Below are 20642 nucleotides of genomic sequence, written 5' to 3'. Positions count from 1 at the left end.
GACCACACCAGCCACTTTACTTATGTTGAGTTGAAAGAGAATTTCAGCAGAAGAAAAAAAGTAATTCTAGTAATTCTTGAGAATCCACATTTCCCTTCCTCTCCCCACTGAAAGCTGTAGTAATGTTAAAGGTGAAATGAACTTTATGCATGGAGCTAACTAGGAACTTCTCCGGCAGGTTTTTGCATGCTTTTTTTCCACTTGCTTAAACACATAAGCTTCTCAATGACTCTAAGACAGTAGCCCTGAGATCCTAAAATTTCTCAAAATAGAATTGATTTGACCACCAATTGAAGGCTGATACACTTTGCACAACTTAAACTGATTTCAACTTGATTCAATCCTATTAAATTTTTCCTTTGTACACTGCTGTTGCATAAGAACATTGTCAGTTTGCTCAAAGTATTGGTAGCACAGCAGAAGACGACAGACTCAAAAACCTTTTGTTTTTATTTTTTTCTGTTTATTTTTCTTCAGTAATTTTTTTTTTCTACAATATATAGATGATATGTCCATGGCAGGTAATAATGAACTTTCTTTATAATTCTTTAATCCCTTTTGGAAAGTTTCCTTTGCAGATAATATCTTAGAGATAGCATGTTAACTTTGAACCCTGATCGGTGTTCAGCATAACAGTTCTTGTATTTTATTCCCATAAAATGTAAGATACTATCAACCACCAACACAGGTATGCATGAAGGTGTCTTTTGGAAAAAGCAATTTGGAGTGATACACAGTAGCCTTTAGCCAGACATTTTGCTTACCCTTTTTGCTGCACTTCAGAAAGGACAATTAGGTAGGCTTAATGGAATTGTCAATCCTGTACTCAAAAAAAGGTTTATATTTAGCATTATGACTTTAAAATAATACACTTCTTTTTCCCTGCCAATAGACCTGGGCAGTTCCACGGTTGAACTCACTACCCTGATCTCTAAAATTCCCTTTGATTATCTTGGGTTCCAGGGAGAAAATGGTAATTTCAAAGAATAATAAAAATGCCATAACCCTACATATTAGGGCTGTAGTTAGTATGAAATTGCTTCAATTTAAAAATATCTCTAAGTTATTTTGCTCTCATAATTGCTTGCAAAATGTACATTATAATATATTGTGTATCTAAAAAAGAATGTCTCATCATTAGAAGGGTGATCTGTTCAACAAGGTTTCAAAAAAGCATATTCTTGTAAAGCCTTTATCAAATATCTAAATATCAAACATATAACTATCAAATATTTTCAAGCATTTCAAATCCAAATAAAAGCACACAAGCTTTACAGTTATTAAAAAATCTTCTTAGAAATTAAACTTATTTGATTTGGGAGGTTGGGTTTACATTTCTTTTTTTTTTAGATAAAGACCATAAATAACTGGGAAGTAAACACCATTTCTGAAGTTATATTAGTCATAAGGGTAAGTTGTTTTGTAATACCTCTTTGTAAAGATAATTGTGTTCCTCTACAAAGCACAGTATCAGAAACAAGGCTTAAAAAAGCCATCCTTTTGGCTCTTGGTCACATTCTGACTTTATACAAGCCTTGTAGAGCCAAGTATTTTTAACCGCTCTCCTTGACAAAAACAAGTCAACATTTGCAATCGGCTATTAATGGACAATCTGACAATGGCAATTTGGTCCAGTCTGAGAATGAGAAAAGATTTTTATATTCTCTTTCCTTTAAATTAAAAATAAGACATACGTCACAGTACTATGCACACAAAATTCACCCTATGCAGAAATGAAGCACATACAAGTAGCTACCCTGAATACTACACTATATCTGTTACATGCAGAAATGATTGCAATTATACTGTCAATGTGTGAATCTCTCATTGACTACAGTAGAAGTAGGAATGGCTTTGCATCTGAGTTGAAATAAAAAACACACTTAAAAAAAAAGACCAAATCAGAAATCCTTACATAATACTATATTGTAATGCATATGCTAGATATGTTCTCTTCTGCACCATCAAATTAATTGATTGTAGGGGCAACCAGCATTGGTAATATAACACCAAGGACTGTTGTTGTACACCCCCAAGATACTTTTATCTGTCACATGGAAAGAGAGTAAAAGACAGTTTCTTTTAGACAGTCAGTAAAGTGGGTTTTATCGATGAACTTTTTAACATCACATTAGAATGATTAAAAATAAAATCCAGCATGGAACAAACAGATTTGTAAGTGTCAAATATGCCAGCAGTAGGGAGAAAATGATTTTAATAATAAAATTAAAAAAATCGTCAGTGCTGTTTTAGTCAGTGGAAGTATATTTAATGAAGCTTATCAACACCTTCAAACAGCAGTTGAACTCATCATTAATAATATTCATTAAATATGCTTTAATTGTTACATTGTGTTTGTTTAGCAGTCCTTGTCTATCTATAAAGAACTGAAAGAAAACATGGAATGGGTTACAGACCTGAGTAGGCTGTTAGGCCACCCAACTGGAGTGACTTAAGCCAGCGAGATCATGTCTCAGTTATCTTTTTTCAAAATCCTCAGATGGAATCACATCCCTAAATGACAGGTATTTGAAGGGGCACTGCTTAAAACCATGGATCTGACATCAGTGCAGTACCAAAAAAGCTGCCAGGATTCCCGATGCTCTGCTGCTGACACAATATGCTCCATGGGTTAGGGGCCAGCTCCAGCAGGGTGCTGAGTGCCATCAATACTGGCAGCCAGATGTGCTGAGCTGCTGTCAGGAGGTAGTTTGCGCACTTCGATATTGATTGTGTTGTTTGATAGGGTAGGGGAAGGGTAGTTGGCATTGGCCTAAAGAAAAAGGGCAGTATTAACCCTTGAAGGAAACAGCAGATTTCTATCTCCCGTAGTCACTAACCTGGAGGAAAGAGCATAGGACAAATCACTGTATCTATCATTTCTTGAAGAAAATATGAAATAAAGAGTGGCAGAAGAGAAATGGAGAAGAAAGTGATGTCTTTTGCCATGACCTATATAAGGAAATGTTAGCCACAACCTTTTTCTTCTGAGATGAGAGAGTGTTTCAATAAGCTTACCTCACTACTGAGAGTCTCTACAAGAATTCCACATGATGTGAAAAATATTTCTCTCTTAGAAGATCTGTTTTCTGCACATCTTTAATGATGGGAATGAACTGCTGAAAAATGTGTGCCAAGGATCCCCTACTTGTTTGTCAGTGGCAGTTGCATTTATCTCCCAGTATAAGACAATTGATTAGCTGCTTCTAAAACTTACAAAAAGAACTCCATTGCAATTATCTTTAGCATTAAGCTGTTTGGATGACTGTAATCCATGGCAAAATAAGCATTAGAATGTCTGTTTTCTTCTTAACTCAAACACATGTTTGCATAAAAAATCTCCCAAAGAAAACCAGGCAGATGCCTAATGGGCCAGGCAGATTGGCCTCCAATACAGGAAAACACTGAGCATATAGTTCCTCATAATAAAATGGGTAGCAACATGGAATTTATACCATGTAGCACATCAGTAATGACATTTGGAAAAGATGTTCTGGCAAACAATATCTAGGTTGCAATTTCAACTACCTTTGATGTACAATGTAAACAGGATTTTCTAATGCATGTATAAGTGTACCTAAGTTACGTAAAATTTCATGTATAAAACTTGACATAATACTGAACATTCAAGTAAGAGGAATCTATAAAAGTAGTACAGAACGCCAGTTAGTATAATAAAAGATGTGTAAAATACCTACATATTACTGAATTAAGAAAAAAAAAAAAAGAAAAAATCTGGAAACTAACCCATTAGTTCTTCAAACTTTCCAGAGGGAAACACCCTCAAACACCCTCCCTCAAGCATAATAGTAGTCCATCCAAATACTCGGAGAAATGAGTAGATGTATCAGAATACCAGATGGCTCAGCAAGGAACTCATGACTGAGCTCCAGTGGAAAAAAAAACCAAAAACAAAAAGACATATAAAGGAGGTGGGAGCAAGGGTAGGCTACAAAGGAGGAATACGGAAACACTGCCCAGGCATGCTGGGATGGTCTTAGGAAAGGAAAAGCTGAGCTAGACTTGAAACTCTAGGGATATCAAGGGCAACAAGAAGTGCTTCTGTTGCTAGCTACATTAGCAGTAAAAGAATAAACAAGTATAACGCGAGCCTGCTGCTGAGTGGGGAGGGTGATGTAGTGACAATGGATGCAGATAAAGTTGAGGTACTCTATACATTCACTGCCTCAGTCTGGGAGACATCTGAATCTTGAAACAGGGTTCAAGGAAGACAGGGTTCAAGGTACTGGAAGAGGATTGCGTCAGGGATCTTTTGAGAAATTTGAGTCCAGCTGTGTCCAGGAAAAGCATACTGGGTTGTATCATAGCCAGCAGACTTAGGAAAGTAGTACTTCCCCTTTCCTCCGTGCTCATTAGGTCACACCTGGAATGGTGCATCCAGCTTTGGACCACTAGTACAAGACAGATGTTGATAAACTTGAGTGAGGCCAGCAGAGGCCACCAAGATGCATATGGATGTGGAGCACGTCCTGTGAGGAGAGGCTGAGGAAACTGGCCTTGGCCAGGAGCCTAGAGAAGAGGTAGTTTTGAGGGATGTCGTAACAGCCTTTCAATAACTATGAGGAAATTACCAGGAGATGGAGGCAGGCTCTTTATTGAAGTGCATGGCAGGAGAATGATAGGCAATGCTTTAAATTAAAATGGGGAAGGTCTTGACATGGCATAAAGAGAAACCATTTTCAATATGAGGGTAACTGAGCACTGGAAGAGGTTGCCCGGAGAGGCTGTGTGGTCTCCATCCTGGCATCCAACTGGACTAAGCCCTAAGGAACCTAGTCTAAATTCTGTGTTGCTCCTGCTTTCAGCATGAGGCTGGACTGGACGACCTCCTAAGTCTCCTCCTCACCTGAATTCTTCTTGATTCTATGAAAATATGATGGCTATAATAGACCAATCTAACAAAAGGGCTTCTTTGCTATACTGGAGTGCTAAAATGTTATATATTAGTTAGAGTATGTGCCATGCTAACGGAATGCTTTCTGAAAGCAAACACGGCTGAGTGATTGCTATTTAAAGATTCCCATGTGAAACAAAGCATTACTTGTTATACAGATTGTGCCAGTTTCTAAAAAACAAGATACAAACAAAGGGTGAAATCCAAGAGAGGAAAAAGTTACAATTTAAACTACGTTATAAGAATATCCCTGGTTAATGTATCAAGTTTAGAGATGAGCTAGTTGAATCTGAACAGATGTACTAGATCCTGCAGAAATGTCCATTTTCCCATTGGTAAGTTTATGTAACTCTCACAAGTATGCAGGATCATGGAGAACAGACTCCATTATACACACCCAAAAAGCTGAATCAAGCTAGAGTCTGATGAAATTTCAGTTACATGAATGTCTGGAGAGTGGGAGTTTTTTGTTTTGGGGAGGAATAAAGCCTTGTTCATTATATGATACATGCAGCACCAGTTAAAACCAAATAATGCTCAGATAAGATATAGCTTTGCTTTCTTTTAAAATATTGATGTGGTTTAAGAATGATGCATAGGCTCTGTATGACTGATTCGTGGCTCCTGAATAGGCGCTACAACTATCACGACAAAGTCCAATGTGAGACTTGCAAATGAGAAGTTTCCTGTTCGGACAAAGTGTGAGCTTAGCAGCCACTGAACTTTCTTAAGCAAGCCTCGTATATTTTTTTCTTTGTCATTTATTTGGTAGTTCTATTTTCTGTATCAAATTTGGAAACCTGAGGGCTGAACTTGATACAGGGGTTACACGGGAAAAAGATGAACAGCGACTTGACTCCACCTTTGCGTTCTTTAACCCTGTGGCAAGCGAAGGAAACAGTTTGGCCCCTTCTGCCATTCACAATAACCCCAGCTGTCTCTAACCCTGTTCTAGCACTTGAAGATCATTACAGTGTGTACCCTCTCTAACAGAAGATGGAGTTTCTCTAGAAATAATCCTTTATTACAGGCAGGACAGAGACATGTACACAACTGCATCATACTAGGGTGTCTCTTTTCTCGGACCTGGCCTGTGGTCTGAGATACTTGTTTAAGAATAACTCCTATTCCGTGCAATTCCTATTACAGATTGTTTTACAGAACTATTCCCTGTTGAGTATCATTTCATATTCTCACTCTGTTATCAATTTCTTGGACTTGATCATGTTGGGGTTGGGGGGTTTTGTGCATTTATTTATATATACACAATGCTCTTGTCTATACTGGGAAATGTTACAATGCAACCTTGGTGTAGTGTCTTAGAAAAGAGAGGAGGATAGTGCAAAAATACAGTAGCGAATGATGGTTTGGAACTGTGAGTTTTTCAAGAATAATGTCTTTCAAGGTAAGAGACTCACTGCATTAGTCAATCAGCTCATTAGGAGTCACTTTAATTTGCTGTTCCCTTCAGACTTCCTGTGATTGAATGTATTTAGTAAGAATAATGCTTTATTAGTAAAACTGTTGTGAACTACAGAGTACCAGTTTGTATTCTATGATTCTATGATGAGGTAGGAGGTAATTTTGGCAGCTCCTCAAAGTGGTTGTTAAACCTCTTGAGAGGGAGAAATGCCCTTTTATAATATATATGACATAATACATATAATTGAAAATCTAGTCCTAAATTTGCTTTTACGTGTAAAAGTTCAGGTCAGTCATTTCCCTTGGAGTAACTGAACCTCAGTGTGATCTTTGTAACTATGATACTTTAGTTATGTCTGATATTTTAGTGCCTGTGGCCCCTAAGGGGCAGAAAAAAAAAGTTTGGATAATCTACTTTCCAGGTAACAATCAAGGTTAAACATGTAGAATTTTTTCTCCATCATTTCAAAAAACAGTTGATATATTTTCTTAAATTCCTTAGAAAGTGGAAATAAAGTGTTTTATTCACAACTTTTTTTATTTACAGGAAAATGATCCCAAGATGAAAGGAAAAGGGATTAAGACCAAAATATTACTTAAAAGGGAAACAATTCACTCAGCTCCCATGAAGCAGGGACAAATGCTCTTGCACACTCAAATGTGAGAGAAATCATGTTTGAGATACAGGCAGCCACACACAATGTATTTACCTGGCTAATAATTATGTTTTGCATATGTCAAGTTCTGCAGAGACAGTGACACTACTGGCAATTCTGCTTCTGCAGGATCTGGGGTTTTTTTTCATGAATGAGGTCAAAAGACAACCAGAAATGCATGTAAATAGACCTGCACGGTCTATTGAAAAGCTCCCTCAGCTGTAATATTCTTGGTTTGTGTAGTTGTTTTTGTAAAATAAAATTGCATATCTGTCAGCTAGGAAGAATAGTTGTCTGCGGACCATGTATTCCTTCCTCTTTTCCCCTCTTTAAATAAATAGTAACCAGAGAAGGGGGATGCCACCTGCACCTAGCGCCTGATCTGCAAACATCACACATATCAGACACTAATTCTGCTTGTGGCTGCAGTACCAGTTAGTAGTTTTTAATTAACTTTGTAAGCATTTGGGAGCAGCTCCTTAGACCCTAGTTCTACTGCTGACATGAGAAGTGATTTGCAAGTTTTAGGATAAAGAGAAACAATGTCTTAATACAGTTTTGTGGTCACCCACAAACAGTACTTAAACTCTGCTTCATCCCTCTACAAAACTTTTCTTTATCCCTCTACAAAACTTTTCTTTGAAACTGTGTGGGTAAAACACTAAAGCTGCTTCTGTGCCACCCCATATTCTTGTTGCCATAAACAATCAGTATAACTTAGAGAAGCACTAAGGATGCTCTGAAATGTGGACCAGCACGGACTGGCTCAGGATTGACATTATATATAGGCTGTCATTCACACCAGTTCATGAGCCGCTCCATTAATCCACAGAGAAGGCTCAGATATTGATTTATAGATACCTGGTTTTGTACTTCAGGGCTGTTATTCTCTCACACTATATGGCATGTTGTCCATGACTCCAGAAACAGTCCTTTTGGGAAGTCTTGTCTTTTCTGTTAGATGGACTTTGGTGTTAAATTGATTCCTGGTATATTTTATAATGCAAAAATAATGCTGGGCATTTATGATGGGAAAAAATGAACACATTTTCCTTTCTTTTATTATCATTATTTAAAATGACATGGACTTTAGGTTTTCTTTGTTTCTTTCCCATTTGTGAATTGAAAGCCATTTTTTCAAGCAAGCAGACAGAACTGCAACAGTATTTTACCTTAAATACCATGACAATAGGATTTATGGACTACTGAGTTTCATGTTCTTTTGAAAGTATAAAAAGAAATGCTTTCTTGTACAACAGCCATAAACATGCAAAATACTAATGCAATTATCTGGCATTTTTTCCAGAGAGGAAGGAGTAAAGCAGATTGGCACAAATGAGTTTTGAAAGGAGGAAATTTGCAAGCTATTTTCAGAGATACACTTGCATTGATTTGAATGAAAATCAGTAGAGAATGCTCTAAGAAATAAATAATCTCAAAAGGGCACAGACTCCAAAGTCTGAGAACAGCTGGGAACAAATACTTTCGAACATGTGTGTTAGTGATGAAACATATTTACGTGATGATTAACTGCTTTTCAAACAGCCTAAGACAAAGGCAAAACCCCTAATATATATCTATCCTTGTTCTGAAGTCATCTCTGCCTCTCTACCCTGTGAATTAAAATGGAGGAAGGTTTTGTCTGTGTTTTGCATGTTTCTTTCATAACTTGTTGTCTTTGTATGTAGCAGCTCAGATACAGCTAACACTAGCAATGGCATAATACGTCTCTACCAGCAGTGCTCTAATACCTAAAGATCAGGATTTTTAGTGTTGCAAAAATTAAACTTCACAGTTTAATTCTGTGAAAGCTGTGGGTGCACAAGCTGAGTCCTCTATCTGTAGGTATTAATATCTTGCTCTCAGGCCTTTAGGAGTATTTCTGGGTGCAGAAGCAATCAGTTACTATATAGTCCCATGCATTTGCTCTAAAGAGGCCAACATTTCATGAATTAATGCTGTCAAGGATCAGTGTATTTGGGTATTGTGATAAATCCTAATTTCCCAGTATTTGAAGTAAACTCTTGTTGTGTTTCTCTGAACTGAACTGACCATTTAGGCAAGACTGTCTGGTTTCCACTGCAGTCTCATATGGCAAATCAGGGATTTAAATGAGGTCACAGTAACATGTAAAAGAAAGGATTTTTATTGACTATGGTACTATGGAGGAATGAGGATAGGAAAGCAAGAAATTTCAGCAAGCAGGGAAGTACTGAAGGCAGCTGTGATTTCTGGCCTAAGCCTTCTTCTGGTCATTTCCGCTCAACTACCAGCAATGAAATAGTTAATAATGTTGACATTTATACACCATCTTTAGGTTATGATGATATGATGGCTCTTTGTTAGCAATGAAGCCAGAATATCTTCTTCTTGTGGCTAACACTTCAGTGCTATAATTGAGAGCATTATCAAAACTAGGTATAATGAGATCTATGACTAGATACTGGTTAATGAAACAGGAAAAGACAACAGGACCTCCCCTTTACACTGTTTACTTTGACTTTTTTTCAGATTGAATTTTGGTATCCTTTATGGTGATCTTTACTGATGAGACTTCACTGTGATTACAGAATTAAATAAGTAAGAAGAATAGAAATGAAAAGGCTATATTGTACCAGAAAGTTGGTGAGGGAGCTTAAAATGGGATATCTATGGAAATGCTGGAGGTCAAAAAGCATTTTGTGACTAGTTATGGCTGTAATTCTGCTTTCCAAATGAAACTTTAATTTCTAAGAAATAATTCAAATATGTGTGTTATTTCCTTGAAAACAAACCAGTAAACTACACTAAAAAGTTCAAGCTATACAAAATTATTACATCAATTCGTCTCACGTCAGAGATGCAAACTTTTAGAGGTGTAGACTACATGAAACCAGCTGTAACTATAGAGCCACATTATGCCACTGTTATTGTCATGCATCTGCTCTGCCTCGATCTACTAGGTTCACAGCTACAGTTCTGACTGTGTTTGAGATACACGGTTTCCAGAGTGAGTTAGCAATTTCCATAGTCAGCTTGGTCTTGCTACTCTGAATCCTATACTGCTTGATTAAACTTTTTCCACGCTTAGCTGGGAAGCTGGGAAGAATATTGACTGTCTAGCACATAGACTGAGTCATACACTAAGTCAAATATGTAGGGAACACTTTAAAACTGGACTTGAAACCACCAAGATAAAATCTCACCCACACTACTATTCTCTTTTCATTGCTTGAAACCAGAGAGAACAGCACCAATGTCAACATTGGTACTATTCAAAGTGTGAGGTTCTGAAGTTTGTGTAATACCAAGTATGCATAAGGCTGCTATTAGAAAAGCAGTTGCTCTTCCCCCACGTCTATAGCAAGGTATGATGTCTGATTTGCTCTGTGCATCTCTTTTTGATATATGGGCCAATTTGGTGGAGAAGAGAAAGAACCAATCGGTAACGCAAATTAGGAGTATGGAATAACTCTCATCAGAATGTAACATTAGAAAGGATGCACACTGAAGACGGAAAGAGGACACTATAAAATCATGTGAAACCACACCAAAAAACCAGACTGACAGCTTCTGTTCTTTTTGTCTCATAACCCCAAACCAAAATAGCTTTCACTGAAACTGAAAGGAGCATATTCAAAGCAGACAAAAACTTTGTCAGGCAATGCCTAATTAAAAGATGAAACTCTTCTCCATAGGATATTATCATTCTAAACAGCTTAGAAAAACCGTAATTTTGAGTATGTGTATCATATCGTAACTTTCTAGTGCCATTTGACTCCAGAATGTGACACCTTTCTTACCACTGTGGGACTCCATCTTGGAAAGTCAGCAATCACTGATGCTTTGTAGCTCAAGCAAGGGAAATTTGGGTCCCTTGCTCAGTATAAGTTGACCCTGTGACTTTCTGAATCCTGCTGTAAAACTGTACTATGGAAGTCCAGAGGCAGAACCGTTCCCTCTGGACTCTGTACTGAAATGAAAGACTCCTCCTGATCCACTTGCCTGCAGGTTTTTTATTTTGTGCCATGGAAGGACTTAAAACTGTCAGAAGGGATTTTTCCAAACAGAATAAGATTCTTTTTTTTCTGTTAAAGATGCAGTAGCTATAATAATACCAGTTGTATTCTTCATTATTTGTTAAAATTAGATATATCTAATCATACCTTTCTGACCCTAAACACTGACAAAGAGAATAATTTTAAAGGTGCTTTAACTGTTGTTCCTTTTTATTCAGATACTGTCTCTCACTAGCAGAAATACATGCATGCGAAAAAATGATCTTCTATAAAAACCCCCTTCTTACTGAACATAAATTCAACTTAACCTGAGAAGAAAAAAGAATATATTGGAAAGCCAAGGAATTGAAAAATATAGTGGGAATTGGCCCACAAATAAACCTACTTAGTATATCTGAGAGCTGCTTTATCATAATCATTAGGTATCCCATGTAAAATGTGAGTAAGAAGTGACCCACAGTTCTGGGCAGGCACAGGAGCCATTACTGAATGGCGATGGGTAAATGAGATATTCTGATCAATAAGGTATCGGCTCACTGTGGATGGTGCTCCCTGTTGCAAAACCTGCAATACTGAATGGGACAAGGGACAGTCTTGTCTCTTAGGACAAATATTAAAACCTGAGGTAGGGTTACACCAGATACGTCTGTACTATTACACTACAGACATAAGAAAAGGTCATCCATTTCCAATAGTTCAACACCTTCACTAACATTCTGGATTTGATCCAAATTGGGTTTTTTTAAGGATGTTTGGAAAAAACTTGCATTAAGACAGGTTTTTTGGACAGCTTTTTGTTGGGGGGTAACAGTTTCTTTATCAAGTCAGATAGTATTTCTTAAACCAAGAACTCCTACAGCAGCAGGGTATTAGACAGTGACTTGATTCACTGACCTTTCTCATCAGCTCTGGTTAAGGCATTGAATCTACAGTCAAGACTGTACTTGCTGACCCCCATGTTAGAGCTAGTCTAAGGGGACCTGATACACATGCAAAAGTCTTTCTTTTCAGTTGTACTTTAAATTGATTAGTAGGTTCACAACATTTATAGAACACAAACAGGTGATAAAACACTTAAGCTGACTGAAGTCTAGATGATGACCTTCTAAATGAAGCCCTGATCTTTCTACTTAAGAACACTTAATACCATTTTCACTTTATTTTGTCAGGATGTTTGCACTTTTTTAAAATTTTCTTATCCTCAAAAAAGAGCCTAAAAGGCCTTAAAAATATTAGTTTGGAATCTTAATGTGTTTTGAAAACACAGATTTGTTTAATTTGCAGTCAATTGTAGCAAATTACATTTCTTAAACTGGGTAAGTAGCAAGTAATTTGTGAAGTTTGTAAACACTCTGAAAATAATTGCTTAATCTTATCTTTACTGAAACCTATACTCTTCTGTAGTGCTTCTTATCCTTAGAATATCTGATGTGGATAGGGTAAGCTTAAATGATCTCCTTACCTCCCTTTAACAGGCATACTCTCTAAGCTTAGATATAGCCCACTGTTGTCCACAAAGCATAGAGTAAGAAATAAAAAGTATTTAGTGTGATACAATCCTTTCTGATTATCATATATCCATTCTCAATCCCAAAATAATTATACTTTTTATGTCAAAAGCTTTACAGCTTTACCACCTCAAGCAATATTTTACATCTGTCAAGAACGATTTATGCAATAATGACTTAAACTGCAAAATGGAGTCCTTGAAGGAAGAGCTGTCAAACATTTTCAACTCAAATAACTTTATTAAAATAAGAATTGATATTCTGTATAAACAATATCTTACCTTCAACAATAATACAGATCATATAGCTATAAGATTTGTGAAAATGAAGTTATGCTATAGTGAGGAATATACTATACTGCTACTTTGATATCAGAGTATAATTTTTGAATTAAGCAGATGTTAATGCCTAATGGGCAAGACTTTAAAAAAAAATCTGTTTCAAAATAATAGTTCTTGTGATTTGTCTGTATTTATTTACTGTTCTTTTTAAAAAGGGTTATTTACATTAAAAAATAAATTTACTGAGTCTTTAATCCCATGAGTACATCCAGTGACATTTGTGGAGCTCCTTGTGTGATGAGAACCTATAAATTTGGACCCTTAGTTTTGGCTTCCATCTGTTCCCATTAACCATTTTTCTCAGTAGTAACTGAAATTTTGATAACTATATAATCACCTACTGTGGCACTACTCTAACAGGACAGAGGACTAGAACTTTGCCTGGATTGTGTAAATACCTTTCTAAAAGGAAAAAGGAGTGAGGAGAAATTAAAACCAAATGTAGGCTATATTAACAATCTTATTCTGATACAAATACTGCAAGAGGAGCTAGAAAGGCTTTTAGCTGCAAACGTGAAAAACGTCTGCGAAGGCAGAGCACCGATGTGGTTGGGACAGAGCCTGCTGGGTGCGTAAGTAATGCTGGCATCCCACCTCCATGTCACCTAAACAATTACACAAAGCCATCACAAGTATTCTCCCCCTCTCCTCTGCACCCTCCCCACACTGCACAGTGAAAAGGGAAACATGCCCAGTCTAGGTACCATGTTTATAAAACCATGATACATCAAATTTGCATTCTCCTTTGACCACTGTATCTTCTGTCTGCTGTGTTTTAAGGCAGTGTAGATTCAAGCAACTGCCCTTTTCTGAAAATCAACTTGCTACAAAATTTTTCCCATCCTTCTGTCTCCTTTTCTCCAAGCGTGTGATCTGGCCTAAAGGTTGAAGTAGTGAACAACCAGCAGCATTCAGTCTTGCATCAACAGGATATTTAAAACTCAAAATCTTGCACTTTCTTTCACCTAGAAAAGTGGACTATAGACCAGTAGAGAACATCAGAATGCTAATTCCCAGTATGTATGCAATACCATTTTTCTAGTGCAAGAATTTCCTTTTATGTTGAACTTTAAAGCTGTGACATTTTAAAAATATGTGAGGTGGTATTTAGAATTAAAAAGAAAAAGCATTAGTTATAGAGTGATTCCCTTTCTGATATCTGCATTGCTGGACTTCTGATGACAAATTAGCTTTTTAAATGAGGGTATATATGATCCCACTGACATTTGCTTTACTTTGAAATATTAATATAATTTTTAATATTATCAGTGGCTTATGTAGAGTAAACAATAGTCTGATGTGGAATAAGGTTTTATTTGCAATTTAGTGGGCATCTATTCAGGACTGTGTAATATGGTCTTCAGAAATTCCTGTTGGTGGAACCTCAAGCGATTCACACCTTCATGAGCTATCTTCCTCCTCCATATGCTTAGTATTATGTTAAATATTATACAACAGGTAGCTATGAAATATAATGTCAAATCAAACTTTCAAGCAGTGGGTAGTTCATTGGAGTAACTTGCGTTGCTCACGTGGAGAAAGTTACATTTCTAACTGTGCTGGTATCGATCTCCTAAAATATTCCCATATCCACTCACAGCAAACAATACAAAATAAACCACTAACCAAGCACTTAACTCTCAGATTTTTAGAAAATTCTTTAAATTCATTTTGCTTCAGAACCTGGAGGAAGTCCTTGTTAGGTGTCGCCGTTCTGTATATTGTTATAATATACAGACTATGTTATGTATAGCGTAAATATATATATTATGCTCTCTATATAGCAAAATCAAGTTTGCAAATTTGAAAAAAGGAAGTAAGTGAAGAAGTGAAGATGAAAAGTGAAGTAGGTCTTTTCAGTAATTTAGAATAACTATAGAATATGTTTACTGACATTTATTATATCCATCATATAGGTAGTTTCAATTTTATGATACCACATAAACTTCAGATCTTTTTATCACATTTTGTAAAGAAATTGAACATTATGTGGAATGAAACAAAAAAGTCTGTATATACAAATGATCAAGCTGTCAGACATTTACGCATTTCAGTGTCAGACCTATCTTGTATTTTGTCAATTTTTGCCTGTAATCAGTGACTTGGTATTTTAAATGATATTTACAATTCAAAATAATTCACCTGTACTTGTTTAAATTTAGCAGTGCATATAGTGCACATGGTAAATCCTGTTCACATTTTGACCAGTAAAATTTTGAGGAATTCAACCCAAATTTGTCTAGAACTGTTGTCTGTAGCTTTTGAAATTCCTTAGCCTTCAAACATATATGGTCTAGTAATTTAAAGAAACTATTCACAGAAGTGAAGTTACTGAGAACCCTTATGCATTAGATTGTTTACACTGAATAATCCATAACTCTCATTTATAATGTGCTTCAAAATTGAAAACTATTTACAAAAGATACGGCAATTTTTACGGACTGTTTTACTTTGGTTTGCGTCAAACAGATTATGCTGTGTTACATGATGCTAGAATTCAGCGTTTTAGAAAAATATATATTTATGGTAATTGACAGGTAAGCAGTACTTCAGTTAAGTCCCTTTCCCTCCCTCCTAATATCTTGGGAGACTGAAGCACTTTTAAACAACCAGATCTCAAAACAGTGCTCCAGGCTGGTGGCTATGAAAGTTAGCAATGACATCCTCCTTTTGCAATATTATTTTTAACACACGCCAAGCTAACACAAACACAGGCTAGATGTGTAAAAGACACACGGTGTCAGGTCTCCTGAGAAATCTATGTTCAAGGCACAGCTACAACAACAAATCTTGACCAAAATCTGCTCCAGACCACCGAACCAGATCGAAGAATAAAGGACTCTACTGAAAATATGCTAAGAAGAGTATGCTTAAATATTGGTAGCGTGGGTAGAATGGTTGGCTCAAGTCCTATCTGAATTATACCAGCCTAAGCTAAAAATAATATTACTTAAGTCTGTCCGAGATAACAACAGAATTATTGAGAACAGGGTTTAACTCTGTGACTTTAAAATGCGAGAGCATCCATTGCATGTGATTCTAAAATTGATGCAAACAACACACTGGCACTTCTCCAGAACTAATTTAAGCTCAGCATTTGAATATGAATTTCCTTTTCCCTCTCCCCAAGAGTGTACACAACAAGAGACAGAATAAGGTACATCACACTTATCCATTACTTGGATTTGTTTGAAAGATGGGTATTTCTGTAAATAACCCTGGGTAATTAAAAAAAAAACCAACCAAACCCTACCTATGACTATTATCATAATTAGTTTTCACGTGTATGCATTTTTTAATCTGCAAATAGAGTCATTTATTCATTTTATGCTCTTAACAAGAAAAAAGCATCAGCATAGCAGATTTAGCCATTCTTCATATATTAAGTCTTCACTGAATAACAGGGGAACCCTTCATAGTTTAGCCATCTCAAAATTTTTATTCTGAACCTAATTCTAGGACAACTTCTGTGGTTCAGTCGCAGGTACTCCAACTTCACAGTATCTCACCTCTGAAGAAGACTTGCCCCTTTCTTTATAAGCTAATGCTTTTTTCATGATAGGCCAATTTTTGCTACTTTTAACTCTGTTCTACTTTTTCCAGTAAAATACTGCATTTAAATCAAGGTATGGTTCCAATCGTGTGAGGCAGGCAGAGTTAAGCCCCCTCAAACTGATACACCATTCCTATGTCCTGTGAGATGAAACAGTTCATAAAAATTAAGATTCACAGGATGCCCCCTCTGTGCTTGTGTTATCTGTCCATTGTTGTAGGGCTGTTTACTTTATGAGATTTACATCTGCTTTAAACCAACCAAGAGGAGAACTTTTGTTCAACAGTTGCGAACACAGTGCCAGCTTCTTTCAGCTGTTAGAGTCAGCGTACAGTGATATAGTCTGTAAACCCACTACTTTCAGGGCAGATTCCCTAACTGGTATACATAGGTGTGCTTCACTGGACTTCAGGGAAATTACAACACTACTCCAGCAAAGGGTCTGGCCAGCAGATCATACACACCTCTTTTACCAATCAACTGATAACCAAACACACAAAAAGTCATAAAATAAAAACAGACTTTACCATCTTTGTGATAATAGGTGACTTCTACTTTCCTCTCCTCTGACCCCAGCAGTGCTTGAGCAATTTGGGCAATATGATGTCTTTTGGTCTCTGGCCCATGAAGAAAATCACAGGTGCAAGGTTTCTGCATGACATCTGGCCTGGAGAACCCGGTCATCTCACAGAACCCATCATTGCAGTAGATGATAGCACAATTCTGCACTCTAGCATTAGCAATGATGAATTTTTTATCTGCAATAAAAGAAAGTGATGCATTTTTTAGTACTCTTTCAACATTTCATAAAGTGTCGGTTGCAGGGATGGATGCTAAATAACCCTTTTCGCTGGAATGCCTGAAATGCAGAGATTTTCAGTTATTTAATGTAGCTAATTTGATCCACAGCTTTTAAAGAAACTTCAATCAATTTAGAATACATTAAAGATGAAGACAGTTGTCTTTTAAGGAAATAAAACCAGATTATGCAAGTCTGTTTCAAAACTCCTTTTGAGTTCAAAATTTTGTCTTTTATAGCTTCACTGAAACCCAGGTGATGAGCGCCATCCTGTCAGCCATAACTCCAGGCAAGTCCTTGAAAAGTTAGTAGCTTCTTTTTGGGGGGAAGTGGGGCCTCGGGAAAGGGACTCTCCTCAAGTGAAGGGCTTCCTGGGATAAGGTTCAACCGGCTCTGTCTACTCTGTAGGGATTTTCACTGAGGCGAATGACAGAAAGTTTATAGTCAGTATCTTAACAAAACTATCTAGAAGAGAACATGATAATTTTTTTCCCTCTGTGATTGTTTTAGAAGTTATATTTATAAAAGAAAATATTCTTTAGTTAAAAAGAAAAAAAAAAAAAAAACAAGAGCATGAAGGTACATGAAAACCAAAGATTGTGATGTTGGAAACATTTTGCATAGTCCGCTGAAGTTCTGTGCCTCAGTCCATCATCCTTTTCCAAACCCTCACCTGACAAAAGGTTCAAAAGTTTTCAACTGTTATTTGTTTCTGTTTACCACTATAACACACTATTCCCATTGTAATTATAAATGTGCAGCTTTGATACATTTACTGTTAGTAACATGATTTTCTGCTTACTTAATCACATTAGTAGGTCCCTTGCTTTATAAAAGACTTTTTACATGACACCAAGTTAGCAGTACAAGTCTTCAAAATTTTAATGATATTCTGTCTTTGAACCCAGTGAAATATTTGGAAAGAAAAATATGGATTTCATCCTTGCTTTTTCTACTGTCTTTCAATCATGCTGAACTTTCACTATCACTTGCCTATTTAGTAGGTAGTGCTTTATTCTCTTAAAAATATATACAGTTTACTGCATAAAAACTTTACTGGAGTAGCAACACTGACTTAGCATTTAGATAAATTAGGACTACAAACACCATCTTTATTTTTTTCTCAAATAATATAAATATTAAATTGGTAATGTGGGTTTAAGTGTAAGGAAGTATATAAACTGGAATTAGCTGTAAGGGTTTGCACCAGACTGATACTACAATTATGCTAAATATTTAAATAAATGTACATATATCAAAACTACTGTTTCTAAATGAAATTCATTTTAAGCATCAAGTGTTCCTTCTCACTGTTAACAGCAAACCAGAGTTCGGCCAGGAAAAACACTTCAGCTTCAGCCTCCTCGACAGGTAGTAAACTGCTGCATTGGAAAAGATCTCACAGACTCTCCCTGAGGATGCATTTGCACTGGTTTGATAGATATTTTAGGCTTCCATAAACAAAGCAGAAATATTTGACAGCTACGTTAAAATGCAGTCATGACAACAAGGTAAGAGAGTATTTTCCCCTTAATAACTCCTCTGCATCTTCTCTTTTTCCTCTAAATCAAAGTCTGGCTGTTCTCCTTTATTTTGAAAAAACAATGATAATTAATAATAATAACAACAATATAATAATAATAAATCTAGCTTATTTTTTAGACATCGCACAGGCAGCAAGATTATACATTCTGCTTTTAGAGCCGTCTTACCGGTTCAGAAGAAGGTAAAAAGATATAACTTCTATAGCTATACAATATGGATACAGTCAAAGATAAAAACTATTCCTTGAAACAGCGGGGGGGGGGGGGGGGGGGGGGGGGAAGCCCGATAATTCAAGTCGGCAATCCGTATTCTAGATCAAAACCAACGTTACTCCTGCCAGGGATCCCCTCCTTACCTCTGGGGTTTTCTTTCCAAGCTACAAACTTAAAATAGTCTGGAGCTGCTGTCCATTTAGTCACAAGCAGAATCAAACTACTGTAGCAAAATAGATAGAAAGAGAGAACTTACTTTGCCCTTCAAATTTTCGTATGATTGTACCCAAAAATGTATTTTGTGGTGCCACATGACCTCTGCGAACAGGCATGTTTGTACAGGTCTTCGGTTTTCTGTGCACAAGGACTTCTCCAAGGATCTCCTACACGGCTCCAGCCCAAAGCACCGAGCCAGCTACCCTTTGTGACAAATCATCGTCCTCAGGAGCTCGGAAATCTCTTCCCATTAGCACCACTTCTAGATACACGCTTTTCCTATCGGAGTCAGATCCATCCCCCAGTTTCTTTCTTTTTCTTTCTTTCCTTGCTTTCTTTTCTATTTTTTTTCCTGGAGGAGCTCGGACGCTATTGTCTGGGGCGGGTAGGGGTGGGGTAAGCAGCAGGAGGTGGTGGTGGGGGGAAAGATTACAAGGGTAATCGATCTCTAGCACCAAACATCGCCAATTTTCCAAAGCAAACGGCTGTGACCCGGCAGTTTCCGACGCTGTAGTGATGGTTAGAGGGCTGGAAGACTAACGTTGCTCCGCTGCCAGAGGGAGTGACGTTCCCCCCCTCCGGGCTTCACCACGGCGCGCAGCAGCTCGGATTACTCAAGCGTGGCTTAGCAAGAGCCAGCCAATAAATCTCTTCAAAACTCAGCGACAAACAGCGGCATCAGGAATGAGCTACACCCCGGCAGCACCGCGACGTGCCACATCCCCCACGCTGCGGCTGCAGGGGGGCAGCGGGGACCGAGGGCGCTGGCGGCGGGGGGGCGCCCCACCACCTCCGGCCGCCCCAGCTTCTCCGCCCTCCGGGCACCGCCGGCCCTTTCGCGGCCCCTGAGCGTGGCCCGCCGGGGAGCCCCAGGCGCTGCCAGGGCCGAGGGCGGGAGGAAAGAAGGGAGGGAGGGAAGGAAGGAGGGAGGGAGGGAGCTTTGTACACGCCCCGTCGGGGGGGGGGAGGTGCGAGTGGGGGTTGATTCGCAGCGATGGGGGGGGGGGGGGGAGAGGGAAGGGACCACCGGAGCCCTCGGCATCCTTCCCCGCCCCGATGGAAGGGATCGCCCCCTCCTCCCGCAGCGTGACCCAGACGAGGACTTCCCCCGGCCCCACGCACCCCTCCTGCCGAGGGAGGGGGATCCCCCCGGCGCCGGGCGCTGCTCCCCGGGTGCCGAGCAGGTGCGAGCCTCCGCTCGGGGGCCGAGAGGGCGGCGCGGAGGGCGCGCCGGCTCCCCGCGGGGGCGGGGGGGCGGGGGGGGTGGGCTCCGGCGGGCAGCCCTCGCCCGGCCCGGGGCGGGGACCGAGCGGGCACCGAGGCCGCCCCGCGGCGGGGGCTGCCTCCCCGGGCCGGGCTCCGCCCCGCCGCCCGCCGGCGGGGTCGGGGCCGCGGGGCCCGGCCGGGGCGCGCCGCCCGCTCGGAGCTGGCCGCGGTGCTGAAGCCGGCCCGCCGGCGCGCAGAGAGGCGCCGCTGC

The 20642-nt window shown here is 38.7% G+C and overlaps 1 protein-coding gene across 5 annotated transcripts in view; it reads right to left on the bottom strand.

The window, feature by feature from the left end:
* KCNH7 (potassium voltage-gated channel subfamily H member 7) overlaps positions 1-20063 on the bottom strand; it is a 243408-nt gene extending 223345 nt beyond the window's left edge. For all 5 annotated transcript variants that reach the window (XM_030017161.1, XM_030017163.1, XM_030017162.1 and 2 more), the window contains exons 1-2: positions 19206-20063; positions 16921-17151 (exon numbers count right to left, since the gene is read on the bottom strand). In XM_030017161.1, coding sequence (XP_029873021.1) covers positions 16921-17151; positions 19206-19281 — 307 coding nt within the window. In that variant the 5' untranslated portion in view covers positions 19282-20063. The remainder of the gene's footprint in view (positions 1-16920; positions 17152-19205) is intronic.
* Positions 20064-20642: the final 579 nt, after the last annotated feature.

This window comes from Aquila chrysaetos, chromosome 6, assembly GCF_900496995.4.
Source record: "Aquila chrysaetos chrysaetos chromosome 6, bAquChr1.4, whole genome shotgun sequence".
In the NCBI taxonomy this organism is placed as follows: domain Eukaryota; kingdom Metazoa; phylum Chordata; class Aves; order Accipitriformes; family Accipitridae; genus Aquila; species Aquila chrysaetos.
Note: the sequence above shows the minus strand (reverse complement) of the source record. Positions and strands in the feature narration are given on the sequence as shown.